Genomic DNA, 16,977 nt, shown 5'->3' with positions numbered 1-16,977 from the left:
GGTGCAGTACCTCCAAGTAGGCACAGTATCACAAATGGCTTATAAAATATGCCTGTGGAGCGGCCTGCGAGAAGAGAAGAGTGAGCATGAACCTAACTGAGCGCAAGTCCATGATCGGAAGTTAATAGCAAGCTCATCTCTTTTCTTCACCAGTAACGGAGAAAGAAATTAACTACATCATGGCTGAATCTGTAAAATCTGGAATGGGAGGGAGCCCTCCACTGCCACATCTGGAAGGAATAACAGTCTGATCATCATCGGGGTCTGAAGGGCCACGAGGTCTCACTGTTAGCCAGGGATCATCCAATGGGAGCGATACTACTAACTTCTTTACCCTGAAGGGGAGGATGAAACTGCTTCTCTGTGGATGCCAGACAATGGGGGCACTGGAGTGCATCAGCTCTTTCACCTTACAGCACCCTTACCCGGTAGGTCTTTCTTGCTGCAGTTGTTCCAGTTTACTGTATGAGGAGGTGAAACCAGCCTCATATGCTCAGCCCCCATCTCCAGCCACCAGCTAGTGGAGGCCTTAACACAAGTGACTCAGCGTGAGAGATCAGTGTCCCCTTCTGAAGGATCGGACAGAACTGGGGATAGCAGCATGAAGTCAGTGACCAGCATCGCAAAGGAAATACCTATTTTTCCCAGCATAGAAGACAACCATTTTCTTCCATGATTTGTTGGAGGTGCTAGCAGCCAAGCCTTCGGAGGATGTGGGAGCACAGGAAAAGGTGCAGCCCACAACAAAGGAAACAGAGATCAAGGAATCCGGCCTTCATGGACTGGATAAGGAAATACCAACACAAATATCAACCTCCCTCCTGGGGCAGTATCACGGACATGGAGGAGCAAAAACGTGCCACTCAAGAAAAACATCAGAAGGAGAAAGTCAAGGAGCCTTATCAACTTATGAACCGGGAGGTAGATAGTGCGAGTAAAAAGAGCCGACTAGCACTTTGGAGACCTCTAATTGGAGTTAGGCTTAGAAGGGTCACTTTATACTGCCTATATGGATCACCAAAAAGGGGACAAGGAAGATCTCCTGACTCCTTATCATCACACTTCAGCAATGCATGTTCATCCTCCTTCCAGCGTGTGGACTGAAGATTAAATTCAAAGAACTGGAACATATCCGTTAGTGCAGTGGTCGCTAGAGAAAGATTTTCTATTATTCCACCTGAAGTAAACACTTATGCCTGGGAACCCGCCACATACAGGGAATAAATAGAGCAAGCCATGGAGGGACACATCGTCAAGTCCAGTTCTGTTTCTCATCAGGGGAAGCATCACAGTGGACATGGGGGAAAGTCCGCAGGGAAGTCCCTGAAATTCAGCCGATAACCCTGGCAAATGATTGCAAGAACCCACCGATCTGATGTGATGCGCGGCTAGTGGTGGGCAAAGTGAAGAAGTCTGCTTCCCACAGGAGGGCATTCTGCCAGGGATATGGCGAACTGACTCAAGTTCCTTTGCCTCCAGTCAAAACCCCATGGTGGGGGTCTGCTGGGGGACTGGATGGGGCCTGGGTGCATGGCTGGTGCAACAGACCTCTTGAACCAGCTCTGGGCATCCAAGTGTAAGAGGCAGGAGGGTAATACTTCTTTTGCTGATTGAAGGGTTTTTTCAAGCTTTGTTGAGATTCCTTCCTGACGGAGGATGGCGGATCAGAAGCACTAGCCAATAGCTGTTGAAGGGTCTCATGATCATCCTTCAATTCGGATACTGCATCCCTGACCTTTTCCCAGAAGAGATTCTCTCCTGTACAGGGCAGATCAGCTAGCTTCTCTTGGACCTCCGGATGAAGGTCTGAAGCACAGAGCCAGGACATCCTATGGGCGCCAATGCTCACTGCAGCCACCCTAGCTGCTGATTCAAAAACATCGTAGGTGGATCTCACCTTGTGTTTTCCTATTTCCAGACCCTGTTGTACCACAGCAGAGAATGCCTCCTGCTGCTGCTGTGGCAGGTGATCCGCAAGTTCCAGGACCTGCTTCCACATGTTTCAATTGTATTGGGTCAAATATAATTGGTAGGAGGTGATGCAGGCGATAAGCACAGTGCCCTGCCTTCCTACTGAGGGCATCCAGCTCCCTGTGATCTCGACCCGGAGGGGCAGAGGCATGGGTGTGGGAGTGGTTGGCTTTTTTGTGGGTGGACTTTACCACCACTGATTGATGAGGGAGGTGGCACCTCTCAAATCCCAATGCCTGCTGAACCAAATAGATGGCATCCACCTTTCTATTGATAGGAGGAACTAATACCGGATGTTCCCAAATTCTCAGGAGAAGTTCCTTGAAGGACTGGAACAGACATAATTTCTTTTGGCACATTGACAAACTGGAGAACTTCCAGCACCTTGTGTCGAGCATCCTTCTCTGTGAGAAGTTGGAAGGGAATGGTTTTGGCCATGGCCCGGATGAACTCTGCAAAGGAGAGGTCCTCTGGCAGAGACCTGCATCTCTCATCTGCTGGTGAGGGTTCCGAGAGGAGGTCACCAGAGTCCTCAGACAGGGAGTCCAAAGTGTCATTTCCCCAAGGGTCATAGGGGCCCTCCTCCTTGCTGAAGTCCCTAGAGGGCCTACTCAGGTGAGCCCTGTCAAAGCTACTCGGTTTGGGCACCGAGGGTACTGATGACACTGACGGCACCGAGGGCACCTGTGACCTTGACGGTAGCAAAGGCACCGATGGTAGGGAGGTTCCCGATGGCCAAGGCACGGGCTCGGGGAACCTTGGCCTTGGGACCAAAGAACCCGAGGGTGCCGGTGGCTGCAGGATATCTTCCTCCTTAGAGGACCCAATAACAGGAATCACTCTGGAAGAGAGCATCGGTGGCCACTGGGGAATTGAGGGTCCCCGGGCACTGGGTGTATTGGAAGGACACTGAGTAGGATGTCCAGATGCTCTAACAGGGGCATCAACAGAGAAGGCGCAGGCTCCAGCAACGGTATGGGGGCCAGTGTCGGGGGTGGTTCAATGCCCCATAGGGCTCAGAGCACAGCGGTCTGTACATTGCGTTCCAACTACTCCTGGAAGTTTGGAGAGGCCAGGACAGATGAAAGGGGATGAGGCGTCACTGGAGCCTCCTCAGATCCCCTAGGAGGCTTGGTATCCAGCACTGATATTGGTGGGGAATGCATGGGACTCCCGGATTTTTCAGAGGATGGGGCTTCCGTACCACAGGGTTGCTTTGGTGGCGGCATGGCAGCCGCCAATGCCACACAGATCCGGAGCCATGCGCTGACGGCAAAGGGTGACAGTGCTTTTGAGGTTTCCATCGATGCTCGGCCCAGTCTTTCCCAGCGCCAAGGACAATGAAGATCCTGATGCCTTGAAGAGCGTTGGTGACGGAGAGGGCCTATCACCAGCTCCTTTTTCTCAAGACGATCCTGCCACGGGTGTAGAGAGGGACAAGGTATCTAAAGGCTCCCCTCAGCCCCCGGGTGTCAACGTCCCCGATGCTGGTGTAGATGGAGTAAACGTTTTAGAACAAAAAATCTTCTCCATTTTGTCCAGCTGAGCATGTCAGCCTTTGGAGATCATCTGATCATACAGCTGACACCCTCGGACGTTCTGCGGATCAGTAATCGACATGGTCCGTGGGCACTGGGGGCACCACCGAAAACCAGCTGATGCCATGAAAAATAACCAGCAAGCGGTCGATGGTCAGTGGCCACCGAGAAGTGACACGTCGGGAATCGACCGCAAGGAGGCAAAAAAAAAAAAGAAAACCTACCATGCCACCAAGGGGCACCAATTGTAGAAGGGGGACCCGACACTGAGAAACAAGAAATTCTGAATAGAAAAACTTCGTAGCGCATAGCTCCCAAACCATGAGACAACTAACACTGCGGAAAAAAATGAGACTGAAGGGGGACCCTGCGTGGATGCACGGATAGTGGCATACTGGCCATGCTCAGTGTGCTAGAGAAAGTTAGCAAGTAGCACATTTAAGACTAATCGGAGAAAATTCTTTTTCACTCAATGCACAATTAAGCTCTGGAATTTGTTGCCAGAGGATGTGGTTACTGCAGTTAGTGTAGCTGGGTTTAAAAAAGGGTTGGATAAGTTCTTGGAGGAGAAGTCCATTAACAGATATTAATCAAGTTTACTTAGGGAATAGCCACTGCTATTAATTGCATCAGTATCATGGGATCTTCTTAGTGTTTGGGTAATTGCCAGGTTCTTGTGGCCTGGTTTGGCCTCTGATGGAAACAGGATGCTGGGCTTGATGGACCCTTGGTCTGACCCAGCATGGCAATTTCTTATGTTCTTATGTTCTAGAAACTATGACAAAACTTTTCCGTACAGGGCTCCATCTGATGATGTCACCCATCTGTGAGGACTACCATTCTGCCTGTTCTAGGAGAAAAATAGGTTTATTGTGCGACAGCAGCCGTTATCGTGGATTGAGGCTATTATTGCATTTTATAAAATATGGCCTTCTCTCGGACACATCTACAAAGCTCACTTGGGCCAATAAAAACACCTTTTCTTACCTGCTCTCTCTTCCTAAAGCTACAGTGTTAGGGGGAAGTTTACTTGTAGTGGGATACTAGTTGCTTCAGGTTGCTTGGCAACGACAACAACAAGAAAAACAAGAACAACAAGAACCACAACAACAGGCAAGGGAAATTCAAATCCCTCCTAAGGAAGTCCCTGCACCAGACACATAGCCGCTAGCACAGCCAGTAGAGCATCCTGGCCCACCACAGGGCTTGGCACACATTGCTTGCCATGCCAGAGGAACATGTGGTGATAGCTCTCAGGCTATCATGGAATTATGTCAAGAACTCAGAGGGGATCTGAATCCAGTCACGGAAACGTCCCACACTATACCGGGCTTCACCAAACTATTGTGCACCCTGCATTTCCTGGTATCTAGCTCCTTCCAAACGACAATCGGGGTCGTTGGGGGAATGTCTGAAACCTCTTTTTCCTGCTGCTTTGGCCAGCTCATAACAGTTGTATGTGGCCGCATTAATTGGTACATAACATTTGTTCGTGAAAGGCAGGACTTGATTAAATTGAAGAGAGCGTTTTATGCCATTACCAATTTTCCCAATGTTCTGGGAGCAAATGGCCACAGTCAAGTAGCCGTCATCCCACCCTATTGCAGGGAGGAGATCTACCACAACAGAAAGCTCTTCCACTCCATCAACGTGCAAATGATCTGTGATGCTTGCATGTACATCCTTGGTCGCCAAGTACCCAGGAGCTGCACATGATTCTTTTATATTTAGGCAATCAGCCCTGTTTGAAAATTTTGAAGATGGTGACAGTTGACTCGTAGATAAGACTGATACTTATTTCTTTAGTTTCTCACCAGCTATTTGTGTCCAGCAAATGGCACTGACACAGGAGGTTGTTGGGGATGTGACAGCATTGGTTGCATGACACGTGGCTTGTACAGTTAGGTCTACAAGCCATCGAGCCAGGGCCTGGCTTTCTCTCCTCATGCCAGAGAAGACTGCTAATGTTGCATGCTAAACAAATCTCTGTGTGTGCCCAGGTACTACACACTTTCTACTGGTTTACTGTAGGCAAGTGGCTTTTCAAATCCTCCATTTGGAGCTGTTAAAATGTTACTTGTTAATCAAAACTCTTTTGTGTCCAGAGTGCAGGGACTCCCAAGGCAGGTGTGCCCTGTTAGTGCTCTATCAGCCAAGATGTTAGCCACAGTTTGTCTTGATCATCACACAGGTTAAAGAGAATCTGGGGCCTGTGCATTTTGGCCCTGTCATAGTCACTGTGTCAAGTCAGACAAATGTGTATCTCTGGAGCTCATACTGCAGAACAGCCAGAGACTTGCACAATCATACTAGGAAGTTGCTGTATTTCTGCAATGACGTGTGCCAGATGTGATCTAAAGCTTCAGTGTTAGAGGAATGCCAGAAACAGGTAGTGATAGCTTGGTTGTGAATGATCTGGACACATTGTGTAGGAACTCCAGAAACTGTTTCCCATTCAGGAAGATTTGACACAGCATAAACAAGGGCTATTGCATTCATATAGTGTCACAATAAAAGGCGGCATGAACTTTGGGCATGGCAAGAGATTTTTAAGACTCATGTCAGGCTAGAGCCTAGCTTCTAGTGTGTTATTGCATGCTGTGTGTTGGCAGCAAGATCACAAAGTCAGGAAGTGAATGATGCAGCCATTTTCTCTTTGCCGCAGGAGATTCTGGATACGCCGGCGGAAACAAGGTGCAACGAGGCCTTATGTTCTACCCACTGTGTCATAGAATGCATCTTGAAAGTTCTCAAAAGTAGAATTCGCTGTTGGTACAAGACAAAGGGAGCTTTAATGTATGCCCTACACAGAGTCATTGAGATAGTTCTGTTCTGCTGTGTCTTCCATAATCTGGCTCTACAGCATGGTATCTAAGTAGACATAATTCCAGATCTACCCCAGGATCCCCCATGTCCCCCCTCAGAAGAGACTGTATACATATAAAGGTCCATCAACTAAAGTCCTCGCTGGATCCCCACTGGAAAGGCTAATATCTAGTCCTGCTCACCATTCATACTGCAGTAAAGTGCCAACCTCTTCACTGCACCCCAAGATTCTTTATCAGAACCTCCCATACCAGCTTCTCCACCAATAATGTCCAACTCAGGAATACTACTTGAGTTGATCAGGCAATCAATTTGGAGCCCAATTGAGGAATGCTATATGGATTGTTCTGGTTAGAGATACTGTCATCCTTCCTGGTCATGCTGAAACATTTGTACCAGGTATTGCTACTGAGGTAAGGATGATGTATTAGTAACCTTTCCATCTATGCTATCTGTAATTTGAGCGATTTCTACAGCTCAGGGGAAACACCAACCCAGAGTCCACTGATCTGTTGAGTTTGTCTATCTACCAAGGACTCCACCATATCTGTACAACTAGACACAGAAAAGGACTTCTTCCAGACCATCTATCTCTCTGAATCTTTGTCATTCCTATTCATTTCTACTGTGAGGTGATGTGCTGATAACTTTTCTCTTACTGAAACAAATTTGCCATGGTTTGCAAAGAGGATTTGCTATTGTTCATCATGAAAGGTTTGCTCTTTATCTACATTATAGGACACTTGGAATTAGTTCTAGGGGTTATGCAGACTAACTCTTATTGAAGTATTAAAATGCTAATATATTGTATAAACCAGATTGTTGATTTTGTGCCCATGTCCCATTCCACTTCAAGGGAGGAATATCCATGATGCCCATATCTTTTAATAACAACTTTCATTACACATATTAGGAAACTACCCACTGAAAAGATTAGGAATGTGAGTGCAGTATCTGAAATAAAAACAGTCTTTCCATTTTTTCCCCATGAATAGTGTAAATGTTGTCATTAAAGAGGCTCAGTTAGTCATTACTATTTTGAAAAAGGTCGCTAATGACAGCACATATGCTTTATTAGACAGTATAGAGAATGACAGCAATAAGAGAAATAGCCCTAGACTTCATACTGAGAAATTACTACTTATTTGATAATTTCCTTTTCTTTAGGACAGACAGATGAATCCAGAATTCTTTGTCTCCATCTGCTGGTAGAGGTGAATAATCCACTGGTTCTGGATTCATCTGTCTGAACGCTAAGAATAAGTAAGTTAAGGGGGAGTCTGTGCCCTAGTAAGAAAAGAATGTTGTTTATTTCTGAGAAATCAGTGCAAGTTACGGAACACATTGATCGCATTAAGAAAGAAGTTACTTTCATGTTAAATGTTATTTAAACTGGGCTGTGAATGTTACTACTAAAGGAATGCAGAGTGCATTGAAAACTAGCCAGAAACAGGAAGTGTATAATATGTATGTTGAAATGAACAGACAGGATAAGTACAAGAAAAAGAGATTAAAGGACTCACAGAAATAGAAATCTAAGGTAAATGCTGGGATGGATTTCATAATCCCCAAAAGGGAGGAAAATTGTAGGGAATTACTACCCCAAACACTTGTTTATTAGGCTAAAAGAACTAGGCCTCAGACTTAATATTAAAGGGTTCTCCAAGTGATAAAAAAGGAAGTGTAAAGAGTCAAGGTTGAGAAACATGGACATGGAACAAGTAGTCAGCTTCAAAGATAAGATAGTTTTGCAGTGTTCTGTCCTTTTAACAATGAATTAGCTGTTTAATTTCTCTTATCTCCAACAGTTAGTAAACCACAAAAGCAGGATTGAGAAAGCTTCCAACATGCACAACTTGCTGGAAAATTATTTTCAAATCCTTGCTAATGTTATATAAAGCTTGCTTACCTGTCAATCAGGTTTCACTTTGTTTGCTCACTGTTTAGAGTAGCGGGGAGTGAAGAGGGCCCATACAACTGTACATACTTGTCTTATATTTAATAAAGTTTTATTTACTTCTGACTCATCTGGTGTTATCAGCTTTACCTAATTTCCACCACACTAATAAACTTCTATTTAACTGGTACATGACTTTGAAAACTGCCCTCTATATCCTGTGGAATGTTTCTTGGTAAGTAGTTTGGTTAATCTAATATCTCATAAATTAATATCTTTTACTAAATATCTTACTTGGTCATCAGTGAAAAGCATGAAATGCTTGTTGCAAATCTCTCTGAAGTCATCCTTTGAAATGGCACCTAGTTTTGCATAATCAATAGTTATGAACTCTTGTGTAATAATGTGGAAGTGAGCAACCACTACTTCTTGTATGCGCGCCATGATGTCTCTCATTGACAGCTCCTGTGTTGATTTCAACTGAGTGACTTTCTGTACTTTCTTTATCCAGTCTGTAGCAGCCTAGACAAAACATATTGAATTAATTATGGATCCATATTATATGTGCTTGGCATTCAGCAAAGAGAAGAGGAGGCAGTATTATGGCATTTTTTTTACCCTGATCTTAGCTCTCATAGTATTATATTGCAACAAGCTATTACATAACTGATAACATCAATGTATCTGTTCTGGTTTTCATACATTTATTCAGACCACAGAATTCTAAAAAATAACTAGGGCAGAGGCATTCTTTTTTCTCTGACACATACCTTTAGCAAGCAGTGAACGTGCATTTACTCCCTCACATTAACACAGTAGATGACTGCAGATAAAGTTCAATAATTGATACACCCAGTGTACTCTGTTGACATTAGAGGATCAACAAATGAATTGTACATAATTCCTGGAATAACTAATACCATTTAGGTAGGCTGTTTCATACCTGAATTAGATACTCCAGTTTTATCTAATATTAGATTAAATATAAGTAAATGGTGTTTTGTGGTCAACTCCAGGATTAAACATGAAAACAAATTGATTCATATTTAGATGTTAATTTGAAAGGATTTCTGCAAAGAAAATCAGTACATATGCAGATAAGTAGCATTTACATCCATATATTAGTTTGGAAACATCACGAGTATGTGGGTACTTGTGGTGTTGCACATAACTGTTCACAGGGCAAAAGGAAGGCTGTTCAGGGACCAATTCAGCTCTCCTTTCCTGGAACAGAATCACTGAATCCATAGCTAACAGGCTTTGCCCCCTTGTAACTAAAAAACTTAATAACAACACACCCAATAAACACCCATGGTTTACTCTCGAACTCAGAAAACTGAAACAAAACTTAAGAAAGAAGGAGAGCAAATGGCGCAAAGCCCCATCCACAAGCACTCTCTCCGCCTACAAACAGGCACTCCACCAGTACAAAACTTCCACCACCAGATCCAAAAAGGATTTCTACATGCACAAGATTCACGATCTCATCTTCGACGCCAAAGCTCTCTTCGCCTTCGTTTCAAACTTAACACAAATCAACGCACCAGTCATCCCTATCAATCAAGCACAATCTAAAGCCGAAGAGCTGGCCCTGTTCTTCAGCAACAAAATCATAAAGCTCTTAACTCAGCTGCCCAACTCAACCCCTCTGCACCTGAGTTCACTCCAACCTTCAAACTACAAATCCATATACCTTGAAACATTCGAACTCACCACAGCCAAAGAGATCCAATCACTCCTGAAGAAAATGAAGCCATCCTCACATCCTGCAGATCACATCCCTTCAAAACTACTTTTGACAATCCCTGAAACCATATCGCAAATGCTGGTGGACATCATCAACTGCTCTCTATCTCAAGGCTTTTACCCAGACGATCTCAAACTGGCATCTCTCAAACCTCTCCTAAAGAAGCCAAACTTAGACCCCGCTGACCCGAATAATTTCCGCCTAATCGCCAACCTACCACTCATAGCCAAAATCATGGAAAAACTAGTTAACATTCAAATCTCTGAATATATTGAAGACAACAAACTCCTCTTCCCATCTCAATACGGGTTCCACAAAGCTTACAGCACAGAATCCCTTCTTGTTTCGCTGACAGACTACCTAACTCTGGGCCTCGACAAAGGACAATCATTCCTTCTGATTCTGTTAGACCTTTCTGCAGCTTTCGACACTGTCAACCATGCCATCCTCATAAACCAACTCTCATCCATCGGAATAACTGGTACAGCGCTAGCCTGGTTCAAAACGTTCCTTAACAATAGAGGCTACAAAGTGAAAATCCAGAACAAAGAATCCCCCCGCCATGACGCGCCAGTAGGAGTCCCACAGGGATCCTCCCTATCACCCACCCTGTTTAACATTTACCTACTCCCGCTGTGCCAGCTTCTCACCAACCTAAAACTCAAACACTTTGTCTACGCTGACGACATCCAGATAGTGATCCCACTTAAAGAATCTCTAGTCAAAACCCTCGAATACTGGGAATCATGCTGCTCAAAAATCAATGACCTGCTCGCTAGCCTAGACCTCATTTTAAACTCCACCAAAACGGAACTCATGCTAATTTCCCCAGAAAACAACTATAACTCCAACACCCCTCCAAACATTACTCTCTCCCCTCAAGTCAGAGACTTAGGAGCTATAATTGATAACAAGATGAATCTGAAAGCATTTGTTATCCGCACCACAAAGGACTGTTTCTACAAGCTCCAAGTGCTGAAAAGGATAAAACCGCTTTTCCATTTCCATGACTTTAGAACAATACTACAAGCAATAATCTTCGCAAAGTTAGATTACTGCAACGCCATCCTACTAGGACTCCCTTCCTCATACACCAAACCTCTTCAGATGGTCCAAAATGCAGCGGCAAGAATACTCACGAATACCAGAAGAAGAGACCACATTTCACCCATCTTAAAAGACCTCCATTGGCTCCCTATTCACTTCAGAATCATCTACAAATCCGTTACCATCATATACAAGTCCATCCACCACCATATGTCACTTGACCTTCAACACCTGCCCAGTCCACACAACTCCCTTAGACCGACCAGAGAAGCCTACAGAGGATCCCTCCAGGTTCCCAATACAAAATTCACGCGGCACATAACCACAAGAGAACGGGCTTTCTCGACAGCCGGACCATCACTCTGGAACTCCATCCCCACGAACCTTCGCCAGGAGCCTTACCTGCCAACCTTCCGAAAAAGATTAAAAACTTGGCTATTCAAACAAGCCTTCCCTGACCACACCTGAATCACACTGCATATGCAAAGAATGTAACCACTCCGGACTTGTAAATAATTATTAATTTATGATGTTAACCTTCTACTGCTTTTTCTCTCTTGTCCCAGTTCCATTACCCCTGTTCATTGTAACTGCAACTCCTCTGTACCAGATTCTGTTATTGTTTTTTCTGCACACCCTGTTTGAATGTAAACCGGCATGATGTGATTTTATCATGAATGCCGGTATATAAAAAACTTAAATAAAATAAATAAAAAATAAGTTTGGAAGCACATGCACAAGTTGCTATTTTGTAAGTGATATTCATGCATTATATCACCATACTTATCAGTGTGCTTTTACACCTGCTAATTCAGTAGTAGGTGTGAAATTATACTTGTCTTTTGTCTAGATTATGTGGTGGTGGGGTAGCAGGATGAACTACTGGAGGTTCAGAGCGAACTAGTAGACATGTTGGCAAACTGATTTTTTTCACTTCATTTTATAAAATGTATTGATCACCTAACACAAAATAGGCCTAGGCGATGAACAAAAATACATACATAGTAAAAACAATAATGAACATACACTTCAGACAAAATTTTTTTCACAGAAACTGGAGAAAAGTACTACCACATACTGGTATCTATGTCCCGAGATCAAGTTATTTATTCGTCAGTTGACATTAACGAGAACTCATAGCAATTACTCTACTCACATTATTCTAATTTTTCTAATAACCATGTTCTCACATTCTTTTCTCTGATAACTGAATTACACATACTTCAGGCTGTTACATATTATAAGCATGGTGGAGTAAAAACTCTTTAAATTCTAATTTAAATCTTTTAACGTCATCCAAAGACCTCAATTCCATGGGAATGAGATTCCACTGCATTGGAGCTGCTATGGAAAATGAGGTCTCCCTCGTACTAACCAAGCGAGCATGTCGAACTGAAGGGATCTCTAAAAGTTTCAATTGAGAAGATCTCATACATCTTACAGTTTTATAAATCCGTAATAATGTATTAAGCCAGTATGAAGAATCTGAGACAAGAAGCTTATAAACTATCATGCCAATTTTAAACACAATCCGCTCAGTAACTGGCAGCCAATTAAGCCTACATAAAGTAGGAGTGATCCGCTCGAAATGCTTAGAATGAGAAACTAACTTGGTGGATGAATTCAATAAAAGCTGTATTGAATGAATCAAACCTTTAGGTAAACCAATATAAAGACTATTACAATAGTCAATATGCGGGAATATAATTGCCCATACCACTGTCAAGAAATCACTGTCATAAAATAAATGTCGTAAGCTTGCTAACAACCGAAGTTTAAAAAAAACGATTTTAATAAGAGACCTAATCTGAGGTTTGAATGAAAAGGTAGAATCAAGCAACACACCAAGGCTCCTTATAGGTTTAACTAGAGAAAATGAGATCTTATCTATAGACACTGCATCATGAGAAGATATCGAATGTGGTCGATGAATGAGGAGAATAGTGATCTTACTTGTATTCAACAGGAGTTTATTTTGTCTCAACCATCGTTTAATGGTGTCCATACACAAAAGTATGGACACCAAAAGTAAAGTAGTATGCACATAAGAGTATTTTCAGAAGTGGATTGGATACATATTTTATAAAATACCGGCCTCTGGGGTAGATTTTAAAAAATTGCGCGATCGCGTACTTTTGTTCGCACACCAGGCGCGAACAAAAGTACACTGGATTTTATAAGATACACGCGTAGCCGCGCGTATCTTATAAAATCTGGGGTCGGCGCGCACAAGGGGGTGCACATTTGTGCAGCCTGCGCTCGCCGAGCCCAGCACGCGCTGCCTGTTCCCTCTGAGGCCGCTCCGATTTCGGAGCGGCCTCGGAGGGAACTTTCCTTCGCCCTCCCCCCACCTTCCCCTCCCTTCCCCTACCTAACCCACCCCCCCGGCCCTATCTAAACCCCCCCTTACCTTTGTTGGCAGATTAACGCCTGCTAAATGCAGATGTAAATCTGCGCGCGCCAGCGGGCTGCTGGCACACCGTCACCCGACCCGGGGGCTGGTCCGGAGGCCTCGACCACGCCCCCGGGCCGGCGCCACGCTCCCGGGCCCGCCTCCGAAACGCCACAGCACGCCCCCGAAATGCCGTGTCGTTTCGGGAACGCCCCCGACATGCCCCCTCCCCGCCCCTTTGACAAAGCCCTGGGACTTACGCGCGTCCCGGGGCTCTGCGCGCGCAAGCGGCCTATGCAAAATAGGTGCGCCGGCGCGCAGGGCATTTAAAATCCGCCCGTCTGTGTTTAACTCTGGGTAATTATGTATACTTGTTACAATTATTACATACATAACATATATTCAAGTAGAGAAAGTATGTATTTTTTCTGCATTACAAATAGGTATGTGTACTGAAACACATGTATATACTTTTGGGGCAGAGATATATAGTATTTCATAACCTGAGCAGCTCCTGCCACACAGAGATCCATATTCAAAAGCATTTAGTTGGATAATTCAGAAGCTATCCATCTAAAAGGGTCATTATCAATTCGTGTTAAGGCCTTATCGCATAATAATTGGGGTTTAACATGCAACAGATGCATGAAATTTATAGCTAATATGATAATGATTATGCAAAAGCTAGAGACATATGCAAATTAGGGTCTCTTACCACATTTTATGGTGAACTAACACACAATAATGCAAGTTTTAATGTGGGATTTGATGCTATACTTTTTTAATTTGCTGCTGCATTATTACCTCTCAAGCTACCTCCCATTTTAAATATAGAATTATTCTCCTGTAAATAGGTCCACTGTCTGTTAACATTTGTTACTGTAACTGCACGTAACCTCACGGCAGCTAGTTCAGCTGTTGTGTGGCTGTGTCAGCTGTTGTATATCTTTATCTGTACCCAAGTATTAAGTGCATCTATCCTCTTGCCTGCTACTCTCCCTCCCGTGCGCTTCTTCTCTCGCACCCCCAGTTTTATGACCCCTGTTTTTTGTAACTATCTTCCCACTTCGTTTTCCCTAGTTAATTGTAAACCGGCATAATATCTCTGATGATGGTCGGTTTATTAAAAACCTGCAAATAAATAAATAAATAACATCTTTTTTGTGGTAGAAGAGAAAAAATGGTTTATCGTGCGAAAGCAGCAATTATCGCGGATTGTGGCTATTTTTGCATGTAATAAGATAAGGCCTTCTCTTGGATACACCTACAAAGCCCTCCTGGGCCAATAAAAACACCTTTTCTTACCTGCCCTGACTTCCTAAAGCTAAAATGTTAGGGGGAAGTTTACTTGTAGTGGGATACTGGATGCTTCAGGCTGCTTGGCAATGATAACAAGAAGTACAACAAGAACAACAAGAACCACAACAATAGGCAAGGAAAGTTCAAATCCCTCCTAAGGAAATCCCTGTACCACAGACAGAGCCACTAGCCCTACCAGTACAGCATCCTGGCCCACCACAGGGCCAGTCTGTGTGGTCTCCCTAGCTTCTGAGGGGAGAAATGGGGGATCCTGGGGTAGATCTGGAATTATGTCTTCTTGGATATCATGCTGTAGAGCCAGATTTTGGAAGACACAGCAGAACAGAACTATCTCAATGACTCTGGGTAGGGCATACATTAAAGCTCCCTTTGTCTTGTACCAACAGCGAAATCTACTTTTGAGAACTTTCAAGATGCATTCTATGACACAGTGGATAGAACATAAGGCCTGAGGCAAAGAGAAAATGGCTGCATCATTCACTTCCTGACTTTGTGATCTTGCTGCCAACACACAGCATGCAATAACACACTAGAAGCTAGGCTCTAGCCTGACATGAGTCTTAAAAAACTCTTGCCAATTCCAAAGTTCATGCCACCTTTTTCTGTGACACTATATGAACGCAATAGCCCTTGTTTATGCTGCGTCAAATCTTCCTGAATGGGAAACAGTTTCTGGAGTTCCTACACAATGTGTCCAGATCATTCACAACCAAGCTATCACTACCTGTTTCTGGCACTCCTCTAACACTGAAGCTTTAGATCACATCTGGCAGTCGTGATTGCAGAAATACAGCAACTTCCTGGTACGATTGTGCATGTCCCTGGCTGTTCTGTAGTATGACCTCCAGAGATACACATTTGTCTGACATGACACAGTGACTATGTTAGGACCAAAATGCACAGGCCCCAGATTCTCTTTAACCTGTGTGATGGTCAAGACAAACTGTGGTTGACATCTTGGCTGACAGAGCACTAACAAGGCACACCTGACCTGGGAGTCTCTGCACTGTCAACACAAAAAGGTTGTGATTAACAAGTAACATTTTAACAGCACCAAATGGAGGATTTGAAAAGCTACTTGCCTAAAATAAACCAGTAGAAAATGTGTAGTACTATGCACTTACTTTGTGGCAAGTGCACAGTTGGGCATGAAACATTAGCAGTTCTCTCTGGCATGGGAGAGAAAGCCTAACTGTACAATCCACTTGTCATGAAACAGATGCTGACACATCCCCAACAACCCCCTGTGTCAGTGCTGTTTGCTGGAAACACATAGCTGGAGACAACTAGACAAAGAAGTATCACTCTTACCTATGAGTTAATCATTACCATAGAGGCCATCTTCAAAATTTTCAAACAGGGCTGATTGCCTAAATATTAAGTAATCGTGTGCGGCTCCTGGGTACCTGGTGACCACATCAAGGATGTGCAATCGAGCATCACAGATCACTTGCATGTTGATGGAATGGAAGAGCTTTATATTGTGATAGATCTCCCTGCAATGGGTGAGATGATGGCTACTTGAGTGCAGTCAATCACGCCCAGAACATTGGGAAAATTGGCAATGGTATAAAACCCTCTCTTCAATACCATCAAGTCCTGCCTTTCACGAGGGAATGATATTGTGATGCAGTGCAGCACTGCCGGGGTCAGGAACAGCCCCGGCACCATAGGATGAAGTCAGGTAATACCAGAGGCAGACAGCAGAGGGCGTTGCCGAAGGCAGCAAAAACTACAATTCCCAGGTTCTTAGAACCACCACCTGACCCGTGGGCAGAGCAAGAGGGGAAACAGCTGTCAGAGTTAAACGATAATGAGTCAGACATAGCTGAATCGATGGAGTTGGAGGAAGGGGGCGTGCTGGCATGGTGGGAATGGCCAGAAAAGCCTAGCTCCTCAGAATAGGAGGAGGAAGGGATGGAGGTAGGTTCTGGTGGAGAGGAATCCTCCAGCTCAGCCATGGATACTGAGTAGCCAGGAAGGGGGAGAGTTACAACTCATATCTTAAAGGAAAGTGGGGATGAAGGACTCTATAGAGCATGTGGGGTAAATGCTTTAAAGAGGGTCTTTGACTTAATAGTAAAACTGGTCAAGCACCCACCTGTGGGGAGCAGGAGTGCTGGGAGACTGAACTGGATGTTTGGGCAGTGAGTTCCCAATAAATGATGGAGGTGAGGGTGATGAAGTAATGGTAATAAACATTTGAATTGCCTTATAAACTGTTTTTAAGAAAACTGTG

At 44.1% G+C, this 16,977-nt stretch overlaps 1 protein-coding gene across 1 annotated transcript in view; it reads right to left on the bottom strand.

Annotated features, from left to right (window-relative positions):
- Positions 1-16,977, bottom strand: part of EFCAB6 (EF-hand calcium binding domain 6) — a 958,412-nt gene that overhangs the window by 216,770 nt on the left and 724,665 nt on the right. The window contains exon 19 of the mRNA XM_029597490.1: positions 8,527-8,754. Coding sequence (XP_029453350.1) covers positions 8,527-8,754 — 228 coding nt within the window. The remainder of the gene's footprint in view (positions 1-8,526; positions 8,755-16,977) is intronic.

This window comes from Rhinatrema bivittatum, chromosome 4, assembly GCF_901001135.1.
Source record: "Rhinatrema bivittatum chromosome 4, aRhiBiv1.1, whole genome shotgun sequence".
Classification (NCBI taxonomy): domain Eukaryota; kingdom Metazoa; phylum Chordata; class Amphibia; order Gymnophiona; family Rhinatrematidae; genus Rhinatrema; species Rhinatrema bivittatum.
The sequence above is the reverse complement of the archived record's forward strand: the minus strand, read 5'-3'. Positions and strand labels throughout refer to the sequence as shown.